Genomic DNA, 26,424 nt, shown 5'->3' with positions numbered 1-26,424 from the left:
AATTAAAGATAACATTAAAATAGGATGCTACAAGTTGAAATATTTTAATGGTGGGAAAAAACTATTTTTTCTCATTCTTTTCTAAATGTCATAATTGAAAATTTTTAATCCACACTATATTCTATTACTAGCAAATTGGCTCATAATATGAATAGATGAAAATCTTAATATAAAATAAAATAAAAAATATATATCATTTTTTATTTATAGGGAACACAAAATTCATTACTTAAAAAAAAATAAAAATAAAAAGGACCCTTGCCCTTTGTTGGTTTGGTAAACAATTATATAAAAAAAAAAAATTCTTAATTAATAGTTTAATAAATTTAAAATGAAATTCTCTTATGAAAAAATGTTTTGATAGTCCTAATATATAATTGTAAGAATAATTTTAAAAATAAATTATATATTACATTTAATTTCAAAATAATCAGATATTCCCATGTATCCTGTGGGTTTGTGACTAGTTATTACTTAGTCTCTTACCAGCTGTTTGAGACAAGTTTCGTTCAAGCCGGCCTTATGCTATGCTATGAGGGGGCTTAATGAGCTGTATAAGGAGCCTTTAGTTGTGCCTCAAGTGGATTTCTATTCGACTTGTCTCATCTTGAAGTCCCAAGTTGCACTGTCTATTTGTCAATTGGAATTTAAATAGTGCTGTTAGAACTAAACACAAACAAGGCTCGCTCAAGAGGAGAAAATCTACCTTGCATTAGATGCATGTAATACCGTCACACTTGAGAGGGCTTAGGTCTTACTTGAGTGGCTCACACATTTGTGGGGTCTACTTTCATGTAAGAAGAAGGGTACATGGACCCGATGCATATAATATCATCTTGCTTGAAATGGCTCAATCCTTACTTGAATGGCCCACTAAAATTGAATTTTATTTAAAAAATTTCTCCATTTCGTATACCTTCCAAAAAATACTTACTCGTGTTTTCAACCACATTGTTTATATCTATACATACAATAACAACAAATCGTGTTTAGGAAGAGCAATTCAAAGTAGACCTCGCATTCAGGACAGGGTGCAAATTTTTTCCCATCACATGGCAGACCATTCCAACGAGACAAGACAGCCATTCCAAAACTTCATGGTCATTTAAAACTGTTGTGGTGTAGAATGGCATCTTATTTCTTACTCTTACAAATTTAAAAGTGATAGCTCTATTTAATCTCAAAAGAAAAATATTCTTTCATACTCGTTCACAAGTATTATTTCACTTACATATTCACAATTAAGATAAATGTAAGGTTGAAATTTATCAACCATTTTGTTGGCTTTATTCCGTGCCAATTTGCTTGTAATATTTCAGCACTTAGAAACCCTGTATTTAGGTGAGATTCATGTAAGGGTAGTGTGAGAGAAAGTGTGAAGAAATACTCAAGACTATGTAGTGAAGCAGGGACTCGCGAGTGGCTCATGGCTTGCAAGCTGCCAGAAGATGCACACGAGTGAAGCATGCACAGAAAATGAACAGTCACGCTAGCTGGAGCACTACAAGACAAAAAATCCAGTCTGACCATTATGTTTGCTCACGGCTTGAACTCGCGAGTCAGTCAAGTTGCGAGGCCAAGTCGCTAGTTAGCTCTGTTTTGAAAAACTAACTCTTCCTATTCCTTTCTCTCTCCAGTATAAATACCCCTTATACCCACGAAATGTAAAGAGCTTCTAGAGAGAATTTTGAGAGAGAAACCCTAGAGAAAAACAAGATTGACTCATCCACAATCTTCACATAGAGACTCTTCAAATTCCTCTACTCTCTTCCTCTCCATTGTTACATCCTTGAAAGGTCCATTACCAAAACCTTTTCTCACCATACCCATATCTGTGAGAAGGCTATTTGGTGCTTTGGGAAACAATTTAGAAGGAACCAATTTCATATAGCTTGATGCTATGGGCTATAGCGGAAACCAGTAAGCTAAAGAAAAAATAGGTTCGGCGCAACCTCATTGGAGTAGGAGTTTGGAGGGCTTAGGTACACTGGATAGATTAGGCTTGGAGGGTCTTCTGCTGTCCATGTATCCCAACTACATTTTTTAGTGGATTATTGACCGCTTGGAGGGCGGCAAAGAGATTTTACGCCAAGGGCTTCAGTTTCCTCTTCTATAATACATCGTTGTGTTGTCCTTGTGTTTGCATCTCTCTTTCCTTAATCTTTGCTATTTAATTTCTGCTGTGGATGTGATATTATTTGGTTTAGATTATGTTATCAATTTTGTTCTAGCTTATTTACATTTTCTACACGTACATTGTTTGTTAATAAGCTTGAATTGGTATTTTGTAATTTGGGGGTCTAAATATTCAAAGGTGTTTTACACGCTTTTTGAACTTTCAATAAAAAATGTTAATATTTTAATACATAAAAATGAATGTAAACTAGTGAATATGTGAGAGGAAAAAACATTACGTCACCGTATTCTATAAATATCTAAGAATTTTCCCTTAAGCATGGAAATGATTGTAATGCCTCTTATGCTGATCAACTAATAAAACAGAAGGATGACAAGATTAAAGAAAATACACACCGAATTAAATGTACATAATATATTACACACCCACCAACATATTTGGAGAAGGGTATACAATTTTATTTATTTATTTTTACATACGATTTCTTATATAGATATTTACATATTTCCACTATACAAACACAAATATAAATGCAAGATAAATCACACTATCATACAAGCATAGAGAAAACACAAGTGGACGCTGAGTCTCGATTGAGTATGCCTGCATGAGAGAGTAAAGCCCACAAATGAGTCACAAATTCTCCTCCCTTAGTCAGGTGCTCTGCATGAACGATTGTGTCATCGGAGGGAGCCACAAACAACATCATATCTGCCCAAAAATCTGCTAGAATTTTCCATCTCAGTTCATTGTCAGTTATGTCTACCAACAGATGCTTCCCAAGAACAGCACCTCTTATAATAATTGTTTCTCCAGGATGATCATCTTCGCCTAATCTCATCATCTTGTCATACATAGTTGCTGGTGAGTTGCATCCCTGGAGTTTATCCCTTGCTTCTTGAACTACCTGGTCAAACATAAATTCTGTAATATAAGCATGATCAGGTAAAAATCTTGGAGCAAAAGCCACCAAGTAGGCACAGTATTTAGATAATGCAGTTGCCACAATGAAGTGCTCGCTTTCCCTTTGTAGGTTGGCTTGTTCCCAATTTATCTCACAAATACAAGTAGCTATATGCCAGACCATGATAACATGCGTTTCTGTCTCAAGTCTACATGCCCAAGAGAGTTCATTCTTGACCCCATTTCGCTCCGGAGAAGTTTCCCCATTATTCAATTGCTATTCGTTGGCCTTTAGGGAGGCAATAATTGCTTTCTTCACTTCCGGAGATAATTTGATCCGACTGCTTTCTTTCTGACCTTTTCTAGAAATATCTATATAAGGAGAGGTCCAAGAATTGGAAGGGTTATGGTTAAAGGATTTAAGTAGATCATATTGGCCGAGTTTTAGCTCCCAAGGTTTTAACCATTTCTTATGGCAGACAATTTGTATAATCTTCTCGACGAATTTATTTTTTTGCCATGAGGGGTTTTTAACATAAGAGCAAAGCCACTGTACCTTAGCCCAATCGGAGAAGTTGACAACCGAAAATTGAACAACTTCCATGAAGAGGATAGCTACTATAACTATAGCTGTAACTCGCACATCAACATCACGCCCACTTACTGTAAGCAGGTTCAAGTTTCCATTAGGTGTATGGTAATGCTTTTGAATGGGAGCAGCAATTACACGACCAATTATGATAATAAATAACTGCATAATTTTAAATATTGGAAATCCCGTGGTAAATAAAGCATAATAATTTGTGTAGAAGAATTCATATAGAAATGCGAGTTCGACCTCAATTACTCGGAATGCTCTCTCGTTATCACCTTCTTTGGAAAGTAGCCATGCCGAACAAAATTCCATGTCTTCCACTGGGAGCTTTCAGATATGGAGTATCCTGCAAATCTACGACAAAGAAGCCTAAACGATGCACAAGAGAGGCAAATGTCCTTGAGTCGGCCGTCTGAATCCAGATCATATCAATGGTAACAACATTTGCAGTCTTCAAATGATTTTGGTAGAGTGGTGGGATAACTTCCACCTTTTCCTTCTCTTCGCCGTTCACCCAATACTTGTAGCCTTTCATGCATGAGAGATCTACTTCATCTTCGTCGTTCAACGTATGCTCATTGGCCACGAAGTCTGCAATCAGTTTGGTATTTCTGACCAGACCATCTGTTCTGCTAGCCAAGCTCAAAGCTCCACTTCTTAGTGATGTCCTTAGCAAAGCAAGGAGATAGAGCGGTATCATAAATTTTATACGCACTCATCAACCAGCCCATCCCATAATATTTAATAAGCACTTCCATGTTATATCTCCTCCGATTCTCATTGTCTTCAAGGCTGTAGGCAGAGATACAATCTGCATTTCCAAAGAAAAAAAGCAAAAATATCGCCCAAATAACAAACAATTCATTTTCAAAAGATGCTGACTGCATTTGGCCAAAAGTATAGGTTATCAGGTACGCAGGCAAAGCATAAGCTATCCATACTAAAATTTTGAGAAACACACTGTGGCTACGACGCCTGCATGATCCGAAAACCACAAGAAAGACTATAAAGATTGTTATTACAATGATATATGCTTCAATTTGCTCTATCTTAAGTCGAGCACTCACAACCAGAGAATCATTTTCAAATGCCATTATGTAATGCCCTCCAGTACACTCCTGACACCAAAATATATGCATGACTGGATACTTATAGAAGTCCTACATTCTTAAATTAAGCTGAAGAGATTTGGAAAGGTCAAACTAATACTTCAAACTAAAGAGATTTGAAATGGTTAAACTAACACTTCATATTGCATGTTAGGATAACATTTTATAAAGACTGAGAGTGATAGGCCATCTGCAATAGGGGGAAATATTGGGAAGAAAAAGAACCTCTCAAAATAACCATAACTCTGTTAGACCATTCAGATACAAAACCTGAATTTTTTTTTTTTAAATTTCTTTACAGATTTCTAAACTTTTCCATAATTTCTTTTGGTAACTCCCCTGGATGAATATCAATTGCGATGACAGCAACTACAATGTTTTTCCACACGACCGATTCAAATGAACCAGTTCAACCTCCACAAGCTTGTCTCCAAAGTATTTCTTTACTTAATTTGACAAGTCACTTCCAAGTTCCAGGACTACCAACAAACGCTATGCCCAGACAGCAAAATATTTGTTACAGGAAGAAGCCGATTGGTGATTGCATGCTATGCCTGAAGAAGCCCAGTATACACGCATTCAAGCCCATCTAAAACCAATATTTTCACAACATTACAAATTTCTGGCTATGGTTTCTTGGCGAGTTACTCTTGGGGAGCCTTCAAAGGTACGAGGTAATGAAAGAAAAAACAAACCATGCATCTGTCTGTCTCTGTCTCTCTCTCTCTCAATTAGTTTAAAAAAAAAAATTTTAAAATAAAAAAAATAAAAAAAAAAAAGCTTGAGGAAGTCAAATTCAATCCAAGATAATGTTTTCTTAATAATTTTTATAATGAGCTGGAAAAGTAGATCAAGCTCTCCTTCTACCCAACGACATGGCTGATCTATGGACCCTTAAGAAACAAGAGGTGTCTCTAAGCCTGAAGAGAGACTTGGCTCTGGTAAGTCATTCAAGCTAAACATGTTTATTCATTTGTTCACTTTTGCTCATTTTTGTCATTATTACTTTTTTATATATATACCTTTGCCTTTACTTACTTGCTAAATTTCCTCTGTAGGTTGTCCAAGCCACTTTTAGGGCCGAGGAGTTGGTGGATTATTCCCAATGTCAGATGAATGAGGAGGAGGGTAGGCGAGTGATTGCTGTTGAGGCTTTCAACATGGCTGAGAAGAGGGTGAAAAAGCTAAACACCCAACTTACCGAGGCCGAGAGGGAGAAGAAAAGCACTAAGGCGACGCTAGAAGGGGAGGAGAGACAGGCTAAAACTCAGTGCAAGCAACTTCATGAAACTGAGGGTGATCTTGCCGCTGCTAGGGAGCAGATCAAGCTACTGAAGAAAAAGCTAGAGGAAGCTGAGAAAGCCAAGGATCAGGCCGAACAAAATGGCTACAATATAGGGATAGCTGAGACTGAGGAAGCCTTCAAGTCCGAGGTTACGAGGTAAACATTGTTAGGGAGGTAAGTGTTGATGAACAAAGAAAGAGGTCAAGTTACAATGGTCCGAGGAGGGGGTCCGAGGAGAGATGTCTCCTCGGCTTTACAAAACAAAGGTCAGAATGTACGATTTGCCACCTAGAAGTAACGTTCCAGGAGATTCTATTGATAAGGATATGCATCATGAGAATACATGACAAAAAAAGCTATGAAATATCTAAGAGAAAGCTGCTACCACCACATTGAATACTCTGTAATTAACTCTTTGACCGCAATAATGAGAGAGTGATACCTAAACACTGGTTTTTCAGCCTTACAGCTACTCCCAAAGATTTCAGGAAGGTGCTGATGGGACAAAAATCAACACCAGCAATCTAATCTACACATGGAGGGTAGAAATAGAGGGGGAAGATAGTATAAAATAGAGGAAAGATCCAAAGAATGGGGGATTGGAGAAAAAAAAAAGAGAAAAACACTGTAGAGTCAAGAACAATACTTGTAATCAGTTCCAAAATAATTAGATATAAGAATTAACCACCTTAGATTGTATCCGAGGATGATTTTCTTTAAATAACATCAGTTCATCTTTATTATATTGTCATTTTTTACTCACTATGATCATTGTCTAAGCTTACTAGAACCTAATTTTCTAGTTCACTCTCTACAAATTCGTTGTACTGGGTTTTTTGGGTCTACTCCCTTTCTTACTTCGGAGAGGTGGAAAAGTAAAAGGATAAAAAATTGTGAAAAGGTGGAAAAATAAGAGGATAGAAAATATTTTAATTTCTCTCATTTTTGTTTGGTTGGGAGTGGAAAATTGAAAGAATGGAAAAAGTGAGTTTGTATAAATTTACTCATATACCGTTGTTAAAAAATGATGCCTAATTAAAACAAAAAAGTGACAAACAACCAAAAAAAATAAGAAATCACCCAAATTTATTAAAAAATAACAATATTGTCAAAAAAAATAACATCTAGTTAAACCAAAAAGAAAAAGAAAAAAGCACTGTCATGCCTTTGACCCCAAGAAATCAAAAGAAAAAAAAAAAGAAAAAGAAAAAGGAAGAGGAAACGTCCATTTAAGCAAAAGAAAAAAAAAGGCACAAAAACAAACAATCAAAATTGGAATTGAAAAAAAGAAAAAAAAAGAAAAGAAAAAAAAAGGCCAACATACTGGACAAAGCTCATGGGGAAGTGTATATTTTGGTCAATAAATAAATTAGACTCCCCCACCCCCCATAGTTTTCTCCCCATTTTAGGGAGAAAACTTTCTAATGGGCCTAAGGAGAAAAAACCCAAAGAACATTCAAAGAATATACAAAGAACACGAAAAATTAAAATTTTCTAATAAGCACATATCTAGAGATTTATTGTAATTCCATTCAAAGATCTCTTGGTCTATTACAAAAAAAATTAAAAAACATCTAGTGTTCGAATCAAAATTGTATTTAAATCAAATATTTTCAAGAAAATCAAATGAAATGAGCAGTTTGCTGTAAAGGGACTTAATTATAGAGAATGACAAATTATAAATTACTCACCTGTGATTTGACTGAAATTTATGTTGCCTGCTTGTGGTTTGAAATTTGACACGTTACCTACCTAAGGTTAGCTTAGTTAGAGTTATGTAACTCACCTCTGTTAAAAAATATGACTAAATATGTAATTTTGCTTAACTTTTATGTCTCTTTCTTCCAAAAAAAAAAGACATATACAAAAAACAAGACAAAACAAGATCAAAAAGGGAGGCTTTTGTAAAAAAAAAAAATTTAGAACCTATATTCAAAACCTCTCTTTTGTTTGCCAAATCAGAAGATCAATCTATAATGTATTAAGGCAGTAAGTTTTGTTTCCAATGCATTCTTTTTTATTGTGACATACTACCACAATGTTTTACCATGATTCTATTTTCTGGGCCATCTAAAATGTCATACCAATTATTTGTTCCATTTGATATCAGCTTTAAGAAGTTGATTACCTTTGGGGAAGTGGAGATGAAGTGAAAAAGGATTTCTACCACCGAAAAACTACAAAAGCAACTTGTGGTTGAAAGCAAAGATTCATTGTGTTTTTAAGGACAATGAGATTTATTGTATCATCAAAGACCTGTTGGATCCATATACTAGCTTTGCTAGATCTAAAGCACAAAATATATGTCTGGAGGAACATGGTTCTATAAAGATGCATGCCAATTAGATGAACAAATGTGTCATTTTGAAGCTAATATTCATGGCTCTTATTTCTATGTCAAGCCACTATATGTGAGTCAAGTGGAGAATTAGCATAACTATTTCAAAGTTTAAATAGGTTGAAACTTCACTCATTAATTCCCATCTATTATATTTAAAATTCCAGTTATGGACAAATATTAATTTTTACAAAACTCTTTATTTTTTTAGAGAGTTTCAACCTATAGCGTTTGCTTCTGATAATAGCTCTTTATCATCAGATCAAGACATCAATTAGTTTTTGGTGTAAATGGGAATCGAAACCCTCCCTTTTTTATCTTGTTTGATCTTGCTTTTGTAGGTGTTTTTTGTTTTGGGAAGAGAGAGACATTAAAGTGAATCAAAATTACATATTTAGCCCTATTTTTAACGGAGGTAGTTTATAGAACTCTAATTAAGCTAACTTCAAGTGGATAAAGTGTCAAATTTCAAACCACTAATAGACAATTTAAATTTTGGTTGAATCATAGTTAGGTAAGTTGTAATTTACCTTATAGAGAATTATAACTACTTGTGGGGACTAGAAGAGTCTCTATCCAGGCCTAAAGCCCAAATAAGTGAATTGGGCTTGACACGTATACTTATAGGTAGGCCTAATGGGTTACAGGGTATAGAAGAAAGGCAATAGGGTCATCCCGAGCACCTAGGAGAAGGAGGGGAGTTTTAGTAGATTGTTCCCATGAAGAAGGCAATAAGCTAAAAAGAGCCTAGCCATACCCAAGGCGAAGTGCACGGATAAATCATATTTGATTTTCAGAAGGTACCTGGGATCTCAAGAGACTTTTAGAACACGCAAGAAGATTGAAGATTTTCACCTCCACATTAATGAGGGGATTTCCACCTAACCCTTGCCACATTGAATGCATAAGAGACAACTTGAATGGTACAAACACCCCTAAAAGTCAAATTTCAAGATAAGGGAAGGGAGAAAACCGATAAAGAAGAACAAAATATACCTAAAAACTCAGCTGGCGACAGGACAACTGTAGTTGTACATTTTCATTTATTTTTATAAATCTACATCTATCTATTTTTGTATTTAGATGAATTTGCATATACGGATGTATGTATATATTTATATTTATGTTTATGTATATGTATGAACATGTATAAGTTAGTTTAATAAGATTTCGTGAAATGACACATAGTATTTGTATAAATGTAAATATAATCCAATTCCTTTTGCACTATGATTTTTTCCCTATAGATTATGTGATTTTCAAAAAAATGACACGCCCTCTTGCGGTTTGTATACATAAGTAATAATTCATTTTTAAGAAAAAGAAAGAATATTCTTGATAAAATAATTTTCCTTTGAGTTAGGAAAAACTCAGTGATACTATACATTAATGATTAAAAATATATATTTTTGCTACTTCTTTATAGCACAATTGCACAATTTCATCATTTTTAATAAGAATAGAAGCAATTAAAGCTCTTCTCTATAAAATATTAGTGAGTCTAGTGGTGGGCATCAAGATCGAAGTTAGATCCACTATGGTAGCAACTAATCAAATAGTCCAAATTAGTAGATAGATCTCAATTGATTTTGTTTCTTTTTATGTGTTTGTCAAAATACATTTACCTTGACATGACACAAACCGACTTGCGCGCTAACCTGATATGTTACCTCTAACCTTAGGATCAATTGTAATGGAAGAATATTTTTGTATTTGTAAACTTCATGGATAAAGGGAGATGGAGGGATTCTCCCTCCATCCCAAACAAACCCTCAATCTCCAAAAATCACTCATATCGTACTAATCAAAGTATTATTCTATGGCTTCAAACCAATTATAAAATACAATTGGATGACACACACACATGCTGTGAGAGGGTATGTGGTCCTTGTACAAAAGTACACCAAAATGTGCCACACACATGTTTATGCTTATGTCTATGTATAAAGTATAAATAAGCATAACAAAATGTGTGAAATATAACTGCTATTGTGATACTTAATTTCAACGGCATTTTGAATGGTAAAATATTTAGACAATGCAGTTCCCACAGTTAAGCGTTCATTTTTTTTTTGGGTAGGTTTGCATGTTGACAATGAAGAATTGTAACATTAGTGGGCTTTGAATTTGATTTGAATGGTGGACTGAAGTTAGGCTGACGGTGTGAGTGGGTTTTAAAAAGGAAATTCGGATGGCTAAATGTTTTAGATTGGGCTTGCGACATGAAACTAGATGGTTTAATGAAGGTGTTAGATAAAACTTGGTTTTTTAGTTAAGTGCATGGTTCTCTGTGGAGAAGATTGGATTGTTAGTTGGACTTAGGCTTAGACCTGTTTTGGATTTTAGGGTCTGCTTGGTTGTAGAGATGGAAAAATGAAAGGATAGAAAATGGTGGGAGAATAGAAAAGATTTTAATTTCCCTCATTTTTGTTTTGTTGGGAGTGGAAAAGTGGAAGGATAAAATAAGTAAGTTTGTATAAATTTACTCATATACCCTTGTTAAAAAATGATGATCAATTAAAAAAAAGATTTAGCTAAAAAATTGGTGGTAGCTTAAGGCTACAACCTTGCTCAATATCTTTTTATTGGACGTGAATTTTGACAAATCCATCATTGGATTACATTTTCTTCTTATATGCTTCATGCTTGCAAAATTTTTAGAAAATTAAAGATCAATAGTTATGTAATTAATAAATTGTTTAAATTGCAAGTTTTTGTAGTTTAAAATTATGTGTAAAATATAAGCTTATAAATCATATAATAAATAATATTTGATTGACACAAACTTTGACTTGTGTATTAAGAGCATAAAGAACATGCAATTCAACGATTAGATTTTCAAAATATGTAATAATGTTTATTTTATTGAGTAAGGTTGTAGCCTTAGGCTACAACTAATTTTGTAGCTAAACTTTGTCCCCCGATTAAAACAAAAAAGTGACAAAATAAAAAAAGCAATCACCCAAATTTAAAAATAAAAATAAAATATTTTCCAAAAACAAATCACGTCTACCTAAAATAAAATATACGAAACAAAGCACTATCACGCCCACGTCCCCAAGAAATCAAAAGAAAAAAGAAAAAGGAAGAGGAAGAGGTGACGCCCAGGAAAGAAAAAGAAAGATAAAAGGAACAAAAGTGAGCACAAAAAACAAACTTAAAAGTGAGCACAAAAAACAAACTTAAAAAAGGCCAATGTAGTGGACAAAGCCCATATGGAAGTGCACATTTTGGTCAATAAACAAATTAGACCCTCACCCCCCACCCCACCACATTTTTCTCCCCATTCTGGGGAGAAAACTTTCTGGTGGGCATGAGGAGAAAACACCCAAAGAACATACAAAGAACCCGAAAAATGAAAATTTTCTAACAAGCACATATCTAAAAATTCATTGTAATTCCGTTCAAAGATCTCTCAGTCTGTTTTCAACAAAATTGAAAAACATCTAGTGTTCGGATCAAAATTGTATTTAAATCAAAGATTTTCAAGAAGATAAAATGAAAGGAGTATTTTGTTGTAAAGGGGTATAATTATAGAGAATGGAAAATTATAACTTACCCACCTGTGGTTTGACTAAAATTTAAGTTGCTTACCTGTTGTCTGAATTTTGACACTTTACCCACCTGAGGTTAGCTTAGTTAAAGTTCTATAATCCACCTCTTTTAAAAAATATGGCTAAATATGTTACTTTGCTCAACTTTTATATCTCTTTCTTCACAAAACAAAAAACACATACAAAAACAAAGACAAAACAAGATCAAAAAGGAGGCTTATGTAAAAATTAATATTTGGAACCTATGTTCAAAAACTCTCTTTTCTCTGGTAAGTTAGAATATCAAACTATAATGTATTAACACAGTAAGTTTTGTTTCCAATGCATTCTCTTTTATTGTGACATACTACCCTAGTGTTTTACCATGATGCTATTCTCTAGAATGTCTTACCAGTTATTTGTTCCACTTGATATCAACTTTAAGAAGTTGGTTACCTTTTGGGAAGAGGAGATGAAGTGGCAGAGGATTCCTGCCATTGAAAAACTACAAAAGCAAACCTGTGGTTAAAAGCAAAGAGCAACAATGAGATTTTTTGTATCATCGAAGACCTGCTTAATTCATATGCTAGATCTAAAGCACAAAATATCTATATGTGGGAGCATGGTTCTATAAAGATGCGTGCCAATTAGATGAACAAATGTGTCATTTTGAAGTTAATATTCATGGCTCTTATTTAATGTCAAGCCACTACATGTGAGTCAATTGGAGAATTAGCATAACTATTTCTAAATTTAAATAGGTTGAAACTTCACTCATTGATTCCCATCTGTTAGATTTAAAATTCTAGTTATGGACAAATATTAATTTTTACAAAACCTTCCTCTTTTCTTTTTTTTTTTTCTTTTTTTTTTTTTAAAATAGAGTTTCTGGTGTAAGCAAAAATTGGTTTTGTATCTTGTTTATCAAACCAAGATTGATAGGGTATGATAAAGTACCAACCCCGACATCGTCCATAGAGGTCGTCCAGGACAAAGCCAGCGAAGCAAAGACCCCGAAAACCTCATTAATAACTACCTCGTCCATGAAGGAAGAAGCTTGAACAAGGTTCGTATGATCAGGGAACAAGTTGCCTCGTCCTAGAGAGCCATAAAGCAAGTCCTGAACAAAATCCGTCCATAGGAGGAACGACCCTTATTCCTAAGCGAGGTACGCTCGACAGGAAGATCCTCGGACGAGGTTGTCACACTTAGGAAAATTCCCGAGTGTATATTACAATTCCTTATTACACACATAATTTCCAGTGACCGTTATGTGAGAAATATATAACTCCTAAGCAGTTATGAAAGTTATCTTTGAACCCTCACACCTCCTCGAATCCAGGGGAGGTTACAAGTTTGATAACTGTCTTTAGGACACTATATAAACGCTCATTCAGACCAACACAAATGTATGCTTGACTTATCCCAAAAAAGTTGGAACTCCAAAAATATAGAGAGAAAACTAAATTTGCCATCGGAGGGTTCTTGGCCGGCAACCTCAGTCACCTTTGATTGTTTTTTTTTTTTTTTTTCAGGCCACCAAGAGAGCCAGTAGTCTTTTCAAGTCCAAAGCATCCAACCTACTAATTTTCTTCACATCATTAGTTGGCGCCGTTTGTGAGAAAAAATTTCTGTTCTTTTCGTTTGATTATCTATTCTGTTTTCAACGATTAGTCTTTCCCAAACAAAAGGCTGAATGGTTCGAACAAGATCAAGGGCTACCAGCCCAGGTCACTAGGAGAGTAGGGATGCTTCAAGTAATCCCCTTCGTGATCGTCAATCACCGCCTGTCATGTAGCCGCCTTCTGTTCAACATATACAGTCCATGGCTACTGCTATGGCGGAGTTGACCCGTCAGAATTAGGAGTTGAACAAGGAGATCAATCTAAGGAGGCAGCACCATGATGGACTCGCAGAAGGACAAGCCCCGAGTCAGGAAGGTGGAGAAGAAAATGTTGAGTCCGAAAATCAAACAAGGGGTACTGCTTCAAGAAGAGTGCCACACTTGGAAAAGGAGATGGACTAGATGAGAAAAGCCATGGATGAGAAGAGGGAGAACATGAGGTGGGCGAACCCAGTGGATGATTTAGTTCACCAAACAGACTCCCCTTTCACGACTTCCATCAACAGTCACCCCCTACCTCTGAAATTCAAAATGCCTTCCTTGGATTCGTATGATGGAAATCGTGACCCGTGTGATCACATTGCAACTTTCAAGACGACCATGCACCTTCAAGGGGTCCCGGACGAGATTATGTGTAAAGTTTTCCCTACCACACTTAAGGGACCAACGCGGGTGTGATTCAACAAAATACCCCCAAACTCAGTGGGATCATTGGAAGAGTTGAGTAAATTGTTTGTCAATAATTTCATTAGAGGACAACGCCACAAGCGTTCCTCTTCGAGTTTGCTAACTACAAAGCAAGGGGAAAATGAGAGTTTGCGGTCCATCATTACCCGGTTTAATAGGGAAGCCTTGACGGTGGATGAAATAGATGACAAGTTGTTATTGGCCGATTTTCATAATGGGGACAATTCTGACTTGTTCATCCATAAGCTCTACGAGCAGGAACCACAAACTATGGCTGAACTCGTCCATTCGGCCCAGAATTTCATGAATGATGAGGACGCTATCATAGCCAAGAAGAGAAAGAGAGCAGAGTGCTCAGAAGCAGGCCACCAGCGTTACTCAAATCAGGGCCCTCGTCCAAAGAAGGCTCGGGTAGGTGAGAGAAAAGACAAGGATGGTAAGAAGGCAAGTTCCTCAGCAAGAAATCAACAATACACACCCCTGAGTATGCCACTAAAGCAGGTTCATATGCAGATCAAGGATGATCCGTCCTTGAAGTGGCTGGATAAGATGAAAGGAGATCCTAACAAGCGCAATAGGAGCAAGTATTACTGCTTTCATAAAGACCACAGGCATGACACAGACGAGTGCTTTGATTTGAAGCAGCAGATAGAGAACCTCATTAGACAAGGAAAGCTAAGGAACTTCCTTACACGAGACTAGGGAGATGAGAAACTGAAGACTAAGGTGGAAGAGTCATCACGACCTCCACTAGGAGTGATAAGAGTAATTATCGGAGGAAACTCAACAACGCAGTCATCCAAGTCGAGGAAGACATATGTGAAAGTGGTGCAGAACATCTAGCTGTCTGGACGACCTCCTAAGACGAGGGAAATAGACGAGCAGGCCATTACGTTCACAGACGAGGACGTAGGACGACTTCACCACCCACACGATGACGCGATAGTCATCACCCTACTTATTGCTGACTACATAACTAGGAGGGTGTTGATAGACAATGGCAGTTTTGCGGACATTTTGTATTACCCGTCTTCCAGCAAATGAGGCTAGGACGAGATCAGCTTCGACCAGTGAATTCGCCATTGGTGGGATTCAGAGGAATGAAGGTGCAACCAGTGGGCACCATCATATTACTAGTGGTCATTGGAGCGGATCCACAGCAAATAACTAAAGAGGTAAATTTTCTTATTGTTGATTGTGCATTGTCATATAATGCAATTATTGGAAGACCGACTCTAAATACTGAATAGATGGAAGGCGGTAACCTCTACCTACCACTTGTCCATCAAATTCCCGACCAAGCATGGAGTGGGTTAAGTACAAGGAGATCAGTTGGCCGCCAGAGAGTGCTACCTAGCCATACTGGCGATGGACGAGCATATACAGGCAATGAGTATAGACGAGAGAAGGATCGCAGCGGAACCCACTGAGGTGTTAGAAGACGTCTCTTTGGACGAGAACAGGCCTAAGAAGTTCACTAGAATTAGGGCGAGTATGGAAGAAGAGGCAAAGCATGCTTTGGTCCAGTTTTTGAAGAAAAGCCTCGATGTCTTTGCATGGAGTCATAAAGACATGCCTGGTATTGATCCAAGTGTTATTACTCACAGCCTGAACGTGTGTCCCTATTCCAAACCAGTGCGTCAGAAAAAGAGGGTTTTTGCTCCTGAGCGAGACAATGCCATCAAGGAAGAAGTCCAGAAGTTGGTTACCGTTGAGTTCATCCGAGAAGTTTATTATCCAGATTGGTTGGCGAACGTAGTCATGGTGAAGAAAGCTAACGGCAAGTGGCGAATGTGCATGGACTTTACTGACTTAAACAAAGCTTGCCCCAAGGACAGTTACCCATTACCACGCATTGATCAGCTGGTGGACTCAACGGCAGGTCACAGGTTGCTAAGCTTCATAGACGCCTTCTTAGGCTACAACTAGATAAAGATGGACGAGGCGGATCAAGAAAAGACCTTATTCATTACAAGCCAAGGGTTTTATTGCTACAAAGTAATGCCCTTCGGTTTGAAGAACGCAGAGGCCCTTCTGAGCGAGACAATGCCATCAAGGAAGAAGTCCAGAAGTTGGTTACTGTTGAGTTCATCCGAGAAGTTTATTATCTAGATTGGTTGGCGAACGTAGTCATGGTGAAGAAAGCTAACGGCAAGTGGTGAATGTGCGTGGACTTTACTAACTTAAACAAAGCTTGCCCCAAGGATAGTTACCCATTACCACGCATTGATCAGCTGGTGGACTCGACGGCAGGTCACAGGTTACTGAGCTTCATAGACGCCTTCTCAAGCTACAACCAGATAAAGATGGACGAGGCGGATCAAGAAAAGACCTTATTCATTACAAGCCAAGGGTTTTATTGCTACAAAGTAATGCCCTTCGGTTTGAAGAACGCAGAGGCGACTTACCAAAGACTAGTTAACCACATGTTCCATCCTCAAATTAGGCGAAATGTGGAGGTTTATGTAGATGATATGCTAGTAAAGAGCCTAGACGAGTGAAATCATTTGGACGACCTTCAAGAGACTTTTAATACACTTCGATGGTATAACCTGAAATTAAATCCAAGCAAGTGTGCTTTCGGGGTTTTGTCGGGGAAGTTCTTGGGGTTCATGGTTTCGCATAGGAGAGTTGAGGCAAATCCGGACAAAATCCAAGCGATAATGAATATGGAACCATCAAAGAACATTAAAGAAGTCCAGTCTCTTACCGGACGAGTTAATGCCCTTAACAGATTTGTTTTGAAAGCTACTGACAAGTGTTTGCCATTCTTTAAAGTCCTCAGGAGGCATTTGAGTGGACGGACGAGTGTTAGAGGGCCTTCCAAGACCTGAAGACTTACCTAATGACAATGCCATTGCTAAGTCCATCTGTACCTAGAGAGGAACTATATTTGTATTTGGCGGTGTCCCCGCATGTAGTAAGCTCTGCGTTGGTCAGGGAAGAAGGGAAGATCCAAAAACCAGTTTACTACACAAGCCGTGCGTTGAGAGGAGCGGAAGGACGATATCCGATGATGGAGAAGCTAGCCTTTGCCTTGATTATGGCTTCCAGGAAGCTGAGGCATTATTTTCAAGCTCATATTATTAATGTCCTAATGGACCACCCTGTAAGGAAGGCAATGAACAAGTTGGAAGCCGCTAGCCGATTAATATAGTGGGTTGTGGAACTTAGTGAGTTTGACGTCAGATACCTTCCAAGGAGCGCGATAAAGGCGCAGGCATTAGCAAATTTCATTGCAGAGTTCACCCCCAGCCAGGACGAGCTGGACAAAGACGAGGGAGTTGAAAGGTGGGTTATGAATGTAGACGGATCATCCACACTATATGTAAGGGGATTGGAGTCATACTCAAGTCCCCAGAGGGTGATAAGTTAGAGTACGCGACCCGTCTACAGTACCAAACCACCAACAACGAGGCTGAGTACGAAGCTCTACTCAAAGGACTGGAATTAGCTAAGTCCTTAAGGGTGGAGTCGATAATAGTCAAAGGAGATTCTCAGCTAGTCATCAACCAAGTAAATGGAATGTGTGATGCCAAGGAAGATCGGATGAAAAAATACCTCAGCAAAGTGAAACGGCTTGCATGAAAGTTTTCAGAGGTAAGTTTTGTTTAACTCCCCAAAGAGGAAATTATGGAAGCAGATGCCTTGGCAAAAGCAGCTTCGATAGGAGGAGTGGCGGATGAGTACGACAAAATCCAATATATGCCAAGCATAGACCTTCCGGACATACAATAGATAGGAGGGGGAGAAAATTGGATGAGTCCAATAGTAATCCATCTTAAAGATGGAAGGCTTCTAGAAGACAAGGATGAAGCTAGGAAGTTGAGAGTCAGGGCAACCAAATACGTCCTCATAAACGAAGTGCTGTATAAGCGAGGTTTTTCCCAACCTTACCTAAGGTGCTTGGCTCCGGACGAGTCAAACTATGTTTTGAGGGAAGTTCATAAAGGAGCATGTGGGAATCATTCAGGAGCGAGATCGCTTATCCATAAGGTCGTTCGTGCAGGCTACTATTGGCCTACAATGCAGGCAGATGCTAAGACTTATGTCAAGGAGTGTGACTAGTGTCAACGCTATAGCAACGTCTCTAGACAGCCATCAGAGTACTAGACCCCAATGATGGCCCCAGGACCCTTTGCACAGTAGGGACTGAATATCCTAGGTCCTTTCCCCATGGGAACCAGACAAATGAAGTTTTTGGTAGTAGGAATTGATTACTTTACCAAATGGGTAGAGGCCGAACCTCTTGTAAAAATCACTCAATAAAACGTCAAGAATTTCATTTGGAAGAATATTCTATGTAGGTTTGGAGTACCCAGGGTACTAGTATCAGATAATGGACGCCAGTTTGACAACGCACCCTTCAGGGACTTTTGTGAACATTTTAGAATCAAGAATCACTATTCCTCACCCTCCCATCCACAGGCGAATGGACAAGCCGAAGTAGCGAACCGATCCCTGTTGAAAATCATCAAGACTCGGCTCGAGGGGCAAAGGGGATATGGGCAGATGAGTTACCAGGTATTCTTTGGGTCTACAAGACGACTGTGAGAACCCTGGCAGGTGAAACCCCCTTTAAGCTAGCCTATGGAAGTGAAGCCGTCGTATCGGCAAAAGTTCATATGGCTAATCATCGAGTTATGAAGTATCAGGAGAAAAAAAATGAGGAACAGCTTTGCCTTGACCTCAATCTCATTGATGAGGTAAGGATGAATGCAGAACAAAGGATAGCAAGATACAAGAATCTTATGGTTAGGCAACATGATGCCATGGTAAAAACCAGGCGTTTCAACATCAGGGACCTCGTTCTTAAAAGGGTTTCCTTGGCAACTAGAAACCCAGCTCATGAAAAATTGGGACCCAATTGGGAAGGACCCTATAGGGTAATCAACTGCAAAAGGCAGGGGTCTTACTGCTTGGAAGCTCTGGATGGACGAAAGTTAGAGCATCCTTGAAACGTGGAGCACCTAAAGAGGTACTCTCAGTGATGAGTAGGAATAAGGGAAATCAATGACGAAGTTACAGCTATGATCTACGTGTTCACTTATATTTACTGTTGTGTTCTTACTACTACTTGATGCGTATTAAGAATAAAAAGTGTACTAGTCCTTAAACTTTTGCACCATCTACAGAGCAGCTTGTGAAATACAAGGTTTTGTATTTTCTTAGGTATTTTAATAAGGCGCTAGCTTAAAAATGTGTGCCATACTTGTGGACAATGTTTATATAATAATATGGTTTGGATTTCTAATGTATTTAATGTATAAATCTACTTTCCATAATAATACCCACAAGGGGGACAAAAACCTGAAATGAATGAAAATCCCTGGACGCGGGGATGTAACGTTCATAAGTTTTTTTCGAGACGAGGATAAAGCAAAAGAAAAATAAGCTAAGGCATGCTCGTCCACGGATGAGAAAAAAGGCATACAGTGAAATTTGTCCATGGACGAGCATATGGCCAAGACGCCCAGATGCTCTAGGACAAGGTAAACACTACAAACCTCTAAACGAAAGATGAATGCCAACTGTCTAGCCATGGACGAGGAAAAGGACGCATGATCATCGTTGTCATGGCTAACAAAGACGTCCATGCATAGGTGGATCGTCCATAAGAAAAATGCATGGACAACCATACAACACAATGCTCACTGTTTAAAAGCCCACATCTAATGGTAAAAATAGAGTATAAACTCGTCCAAACAATAAAAGTCAATACTGGATAAAAGTATGTATTCATCAAAGTTTAAAACAAAGGTAGACGATCAACGTCCAAAAACCCCTGTAAACTAAGCCTTAAAAGACAATTGTTAATAAACTTGTCCAAAAAACTTTGGACGAAATAATTGTATTCCAATAAATCTGAAAAAGGTCCTAAAAATAGTGGACCAAAACAAAGAAATAAAACAAACACTTTGAATAAATAGTCAAAATATCGTCTTCAGGCAGCAGGGGCATCGGCATTGGGGTCGTCCTAGGCAGGCTTAGTCGAGGCATCATCTTCAATGTTGATATCTTCAGAACTTGTCTGGAGAAAAGAACTAGCAGCACCCCCTAATTGAAGTACAATGGAGCTGAAATCAACCTCGGGAAACTTTTCCTTTGCCTCCATGCAAAAATCTTCGAATTCGGCTGCATAGTTGACATCTAGCAGGTCAGTTAATTGCTTTGAGGTCCTAAACTCCTCTACGACATTTTCCTTGGCCTTCTCAAGCGAATTTCTCAACTCATCGGTTTTCTTCTGAAAGTGATCAAGACGAGTGTCTTTCTCTACTATATCAGCTTTCAGCTCTTCAACGAGGTTCAACAAACCCTTGGTTTCCTCCTTAGCCTTGGCTGTTGTTTCACCACAGCCTTTACAGTCGTCCCTAACTTTCTGTATCCTTCTCTCCAATAAAATCCTTGTCTTATCCAACTCAGTAGCCTTTCTGGACGCGGCTATGAACTTCGACATAGCCTACACAAATGATTACGAATTTTCGTATAAAGCAAATAAATAAAGCGTATGACGAGGAAGACATGGAAGAAAGGAAAAAAGAATGGAAAAAAATTTGTATTTATTACCTTGAAAAGGTCATGGACACTTGAGTGTTCAAACTATCTCAAGGACATGTTGTAGCACGCAGCCACATCCTTACCAGAAACTACCTTCTCAAACCTCTCCCAGGCCAAGTCCTCATTCTCGATGATGTTTGAAGCAACTTTCAAAGGAAGCTGGGATGAGGTAGGAGCAGTAGTTTTGGACGGAGGGGTATGGGTAGGCTCATACGACTCTACGCCCAGGATCTAGATGGACGGCGACTGAGATGGAGGAGGAATGGGGACAACAGGAGTGACGACCCCAGACTTGGACAACCTCTTGTGCTTCGCTCTCTTCTCCTTCAGACGGCTAGGGAGATTCTCCAGATCAACAACTTTTGACAGGCTTCTCTTATCACCTACAGCAAGACAAGCCTGAGTTTCAACGTCTTGCTTGCTTGCATCGTCCACAACTTCCTTGCCCTTGTTCTTTTTAATAGTAGTCATTCCTGCAAAGAAAGTTGTTAGCATCATTAAAAAAAAAAAATGAAAGATGATGGTAATGGCAAAACGAACGAAATGACAAAGAAATCTTTCAAGGCAAAAACTTACATCTACGAACTGTAATTTCGTGAGTTGTGGCTTTAGGAGAGGGCTCAGGGCCAAGTCCCCAAGTAGCAAGGCGTTGAAGGGTAACCAAGGAATGAAAGTCCCTCTCTAGGTGAAGACGAGCTTTTTGAACACGTCCCAAATAAAACTTGCTCAAGGATGGCCTTCTAACACCTGCAGTAAGGATGAGGAGCTTAGTTAGTATAGAACGACGTGTGATAAAGGTAACACTATAATAGTAATAAGCATACCTTTAGGATGAAGGTTCCCTAACTCTCCTGTATATGGGGCAAATGGATCCCTGCCCACCTCAACAAGGTGTCCTGCCCAAAAACCAGAGACGAAGAAAAACTCCGTCTTCCAATTCTTATCTGATGTGACCAACGATTTTATTATCCTACAATCTGTTCTTCTGGATGTAAATTGATAAAAGCCACAAGATTGGCTAATTTCAGAGGGTTTGTAGCAAAAAAAGAATTCGTCCACAGTAAGGGGACAATCCCCTTCAAAAACCTCTCTCCACAAAATTTGCATAGAAACGATGAGTCTCCATGCATTAGGATTGAACTGATACAGCCCTAAACCCAATTTAGTGAGCAACTCCCTAGCAAATGCATTGAGAGGCAACCTAAGACGTCCTAAAAGATAGGCCTCATAAATTCCTATGCCAAAATGAGGTTGACAACACCACTCATCATAGATGGCCAACCTAGGGTTTAGCTCATTTGGAATCTGATACCAGCTCTTAAGAGACGCTAACTTCTTCTTGTCCGTCTTAGAAGGAACCCCCCACAGCACAGCTATAAATGGTCTCAACCTCGTCCTTAGGGATGAACGGGGGAGCACTAGAGGGACCAGCCCCAGACCCAGACGCTGCTCTTGTCCTAAATTCCTCTTGAAAGACTTCCAAGGGAACCCTATGAACCCCAGAAACATACTCGTATGTGGTGTTACCCCCACTACTACTATTGTTACTAATAGAGCTACTATAACTAGTTGAGTTGTGGTATTCATCTATCTCTTTGTCAACGCTATTACTAGACGAAGAAACAACTTCAGACATTGTGAAAATTTAAGGGAAACCTAAAGACGAGTGTAAAGAAAAAACTTGGCTCTAGACGAAGGGAAACTAGGGACACTGGAATACTTCTAGACGAGGCAATGGACAAGGAATGTCAAACAAGAAAATTTGAAAAATGCAAAGGGTATGAGAAGAAATCTACTATTTATAGGCGTTGAAAAATGGAACCTGGAACAACGTGATCAATCAGGAAGAGCCATGCGATAACTTCCTCGAAAACACGAACTGACGCGACGGTTAACCAATAAAGTCATGACGCGTGGCACAATCTGAAACTAATGGAACTCGACCATCAAGATCGTGACACCTGGAGTAACTCATGATCATGAACAAGGAAACACGTGTCCAAAGACCGAGAGCTCTAGACGACTTTTGGACAAGGGGGCAACTGATAAGGTATGATAAGGTACCAACCCCGACATCGTCCATAGAGGTCGTCTAGGACAAAGCCAACGAAGCAATGACCCCAGAAACCTCATTACTAACTACCTCGTCCATGAAGGAAGAAGCTTGGACGAGGTTCATATGATCAGGGAATAAGTTGCCTCGTCCTAGAGAGCCACAAAGCTCGTCCTGAACAAAATCTGTCCATAGGAGGAATGACCCTTATTCCTAAGCGAGGTACGCTCAACAGGAAAATCCTCGGACGAGGCTGTCACACTTAGGAAAATTTCCGAGTGTATATTACAACTCTTTATTACACGCATAATTTCCAGTGACCGTTATGTGAGAAGTATATAACTCCTAAGCAGTTATGGAAGTTATCTTTGAACCCTCACACCTCCTCAAATCTAGGGGAGGTTACAAGATTGATAATTGTCTTTAGGACACTATATAAACGCTCATTCAAACCAAACAAAGGTATGCTTGACTTATCCCAAAAAAGTTGGAACTCTAAAAATATAGAGAGAAAACTAACTTTGCTATCGGAGAGTTCTTAGCCGGCAACCCCAGTCAACTTTGATTGTTCTTCTTTCTTTTTCAGACCACCAAGAGAGCTAGTAGTCTTTTCAAGTCCGAAACATTCAGCCTACTGATTTTCTTCACATCATCAAAGATAATAATCAGTTTTTGGTGTAAGCGAAAATTGAAACCCTTCCTTTTTTATCTTGTTTTTATCTTACTTTTTTGTGTGTGTGTGTGTGTGTGTGTGTGTGTGTGTGTATATATATATTTTTTTTTTTTTGGGAAGGGAGAGACATAAAAGTGGATCAATATTACATACTTAACCCTATTTTTAATGAAGGTGGATTATGAAACACTAACTGAACTAACTTCAAGTGGGTAAAATGTCAAATTTCAAATTACAGATAGATAATTTAAATTTGGGTCAAACTACAGGCGAGTAAGTTATAATTTGCCTAATAGAGAATTATAACTACTTATTCATCAATACAAAATAAATTTGTGAAAACTATTTTGATTGATGATTTTTAAACTTGAAATTTGGTGAGTACAAATATTATTGACTTCTCTTTATTCCCTTCCCTTCTTGAAAAATTATCACATCTGTGCTCTGAGGATGTAATAATTTCATCGCGAGTAGTGCTATAGATATAGTACTTTCATAGTAACATTTTGGTAGGAAATTATTATCGCTTTTTATTTGGGTCTGTCATTAATATATATATATATATATATATATATATATTTTTACTTGTGGCTTAAATTTTGTTGTTAAAAATGTTATGTCCATAACCCCATTCTTTCTCCTCCTCACCCATTCAAATAAATAATAAAAATAAAACTTGAATATTAGTTAACTCAACCAGTCTAATTTCTTCTTAAAAAAAAAACATAAAATTCATGCATTACAACAAAAATGTTTATAATCGAGATTCTATATTATCTCTAATATAAAAATAAATAAATAATAAAAGAAGGCTTGACCTGTGAGGAGTGGTTGGATGGCCTAGGAATATTTATAGCTCCCCAACAACTCCTAGTGGAGCCCAAGAGAAATAAACAAAACCCACTTGCAAAATATACAAATACAATACAAACCTCGCCGGCCCAATGACACTGACTTCTCTGTCCCTCATAGATAACTCCGTCATTACCGCCGTCAACTACCGCTAAACCCATCAATACGATACGTCATTGACGTCGTTAAACAAATAAATAAATTACCTCGAAATCATCGGATTCCAACTTGCCGTGTACGCTAGTGCCCGACAACTCATACAGGACACGTGTCATCACCTAATTCATCCTCTTAGTCACGGGTCCCTCAATTTCCGTGCCCAACTCTTCAACTTTATTCCTATAAAGCAAGCCCAACTCCTCCGTTGTTTCATCGTTCAGATTCAATCCATTATTATTTTTGTGAAGCAAAAAATCAAAACTCTCTCAAGGTATCTTTCATTTTCTTTCTTTTATTTATTCTTCCAGTCCTTTTTCTATTTCTCTTCTTGATTGGTAGGAAATGCATAGTAAATTTCCCTGTATTAAGATTTATATACATATATATATATATATATTTGGGAAATCCAAACGTAAATAATCATCAAAGCAATTATGGATCTGTGGGATTTATACGGAAATTCGTGGAATTTGATTATATATATTAGTGGACTTTATCTTAAGCCATAAAGCAGTGAAAAGCATAGGCAGATTATAGATCTATCAATACTGTAAAAGCCATATGGTAATCGGTGCTATCTTGTGCTCAAATCTAGTTAATTTGGACAGATCTTTAAAAATTAAAAAAAAATTTCGTTAGATCTGTTGGGAAAATGAGAAAAAAAAAATTATAAAATCTATATTTGTCTCTATATATCGCTTTTGATTTATGTGATCCTGATCTGTTGAATCTGGAAAAAAAAAAAATAATATTGAGCTTCATGAAATCTTAAACAGCGTCGTCTCGTAATCTCATATCGCTATTGTTGTTTTTTGATAGATGCAAATCTTCGTGAAAACCCTGACCGGCAAGACCATCACTCTCGAGGTCGAGAGCTCAGACACCATCGACAACGTCAAGGCCAAGATCCAAGACAAGGAAGGAATCCCCCCAGACCAGCAAAGGCTGATCTTCGCCGGAAAGCAACTCGAGGACGGCCGCACCCTCGCCGACTACAACATTCAGAAGGAAAGCACCCTCCATCTCGTCCTCCGTCTCCGCGGTGGCATGCAGATCTTCGTCAAGACCTTGACGGGAAAGACCATCACCCTCGAGGTCGAGAGCTCCGACACCATCGACAACGTCAAGGCCAAGATCCAGGACAAGGAAGGGATCCCACCAGACCAGCAGAGGCTGATCTTCGCCGGAAAGCAGCTCGAGGACGGCCGCACACTTGCCGACTACAACATCCAGAAGGAGTCCACACTCCACCTCGTCCTCCGGCTCCGCGGTGGCATGCAGATCTTCGTCAAGACCCTCACTGGCAAAACCATCACCTTGGAGGTCGAGAGCTCCGACACCATCGACAACGTGAAGGCTAAAATCCAGGACAAGGAGGGCATCCCACCAGACCAGCAGAGGTTGATCTTCGCCGGGAAGCAGCTCGAGGACGGGCGCACCCTTGCCGACTACAACATCCAGAAGGAATCAACCCTTCACCTTGTCCTCCGTCTCCGTGGTGGTATGCAGATCTTTGTCAAGACCTTGACTGGAAAGACCATCACTTTGGAGGTGGAGAGTTCGGATACCATTGACAACGTGAAGGCGAAGATCCAGGACAAGGAGGGGATCCCACCAGACCAGCAGAGGTTGATCTTTGCTGGAAAGCAGCTGGAGGATGGCCGCACCCTTGCTGACTACAACATTCAGAAGGAGTCCACCCTTCACCTCGTCCTCCGTCTCCGTGGTGGTGCCTTCTGAGGAGTGAAAAAGCCCTGCTTTTTATGACTGAAAATTATGGTTTTATGATTTATGGTTCTGTTTAATTGTTTCTGCTTTAATGGTGGAAACATTGAAAACTCCTTTTATATTTATATTATTATGTCTATGGCCCTGATGTGGCTTTTAAATAAATTTGATGCTGTTGCTATGTTTTTAA

The 26,424-nt window shown here is 38.4% G+C and overlaps 1 protein-coding gene across 1 annotated transcript; it reads left to right on the top strand.

Moving 5' to 3' along the window:
- Window positions 1-24,687: 24,687 nt before the first annotated feature.
- Window positions 24,688-26,424, top strand: LOC142636784 (polyubiquitin 3). The gene is made up of 2 exons (XM_075811081.1): window positions 24,688-24,777; window positions 25,326-26,424. Exon 2 carries the CDS (start codon window positions 25,326-25,328, stop codon window positions 26,244-26,246), a length of 921 nt encoding a protein of 306 aa, XP_075667196.1. The 5' UTR covers window positions 24,688-24,777; the 3' UTR covers window positions 26,247-26,424.

The sequence above is a fragment of the Castanea sativa genome, chromosome 5 (assembly GCF_040712315.1).
Source record: "Castanea sativa cultivar Marrone di Chiusa Pesio chromosome 5, ASM4071231v1".
NCBI classification, from domain to species: Eukaryota; Viridiplantae; Streptophyta; class Magnoliopsida; order Fagales; family Fagaceae; genus Castanea; species Castanea sativa.
The sequence above is the reverse complement of the archived record's forward strand: the minus strand, read 5'-3'. Positions and strand labels throughout refer to the sequence as shown.

Coding starts and splice junctions, on each gene's coding strand:
- LOC142636784 (XM_075811081.1), top strand. CDS start 25,326: ATGCAAATCTTCGTGAAAACCCTGACCGGCAAGACCATCACTCTCGAG.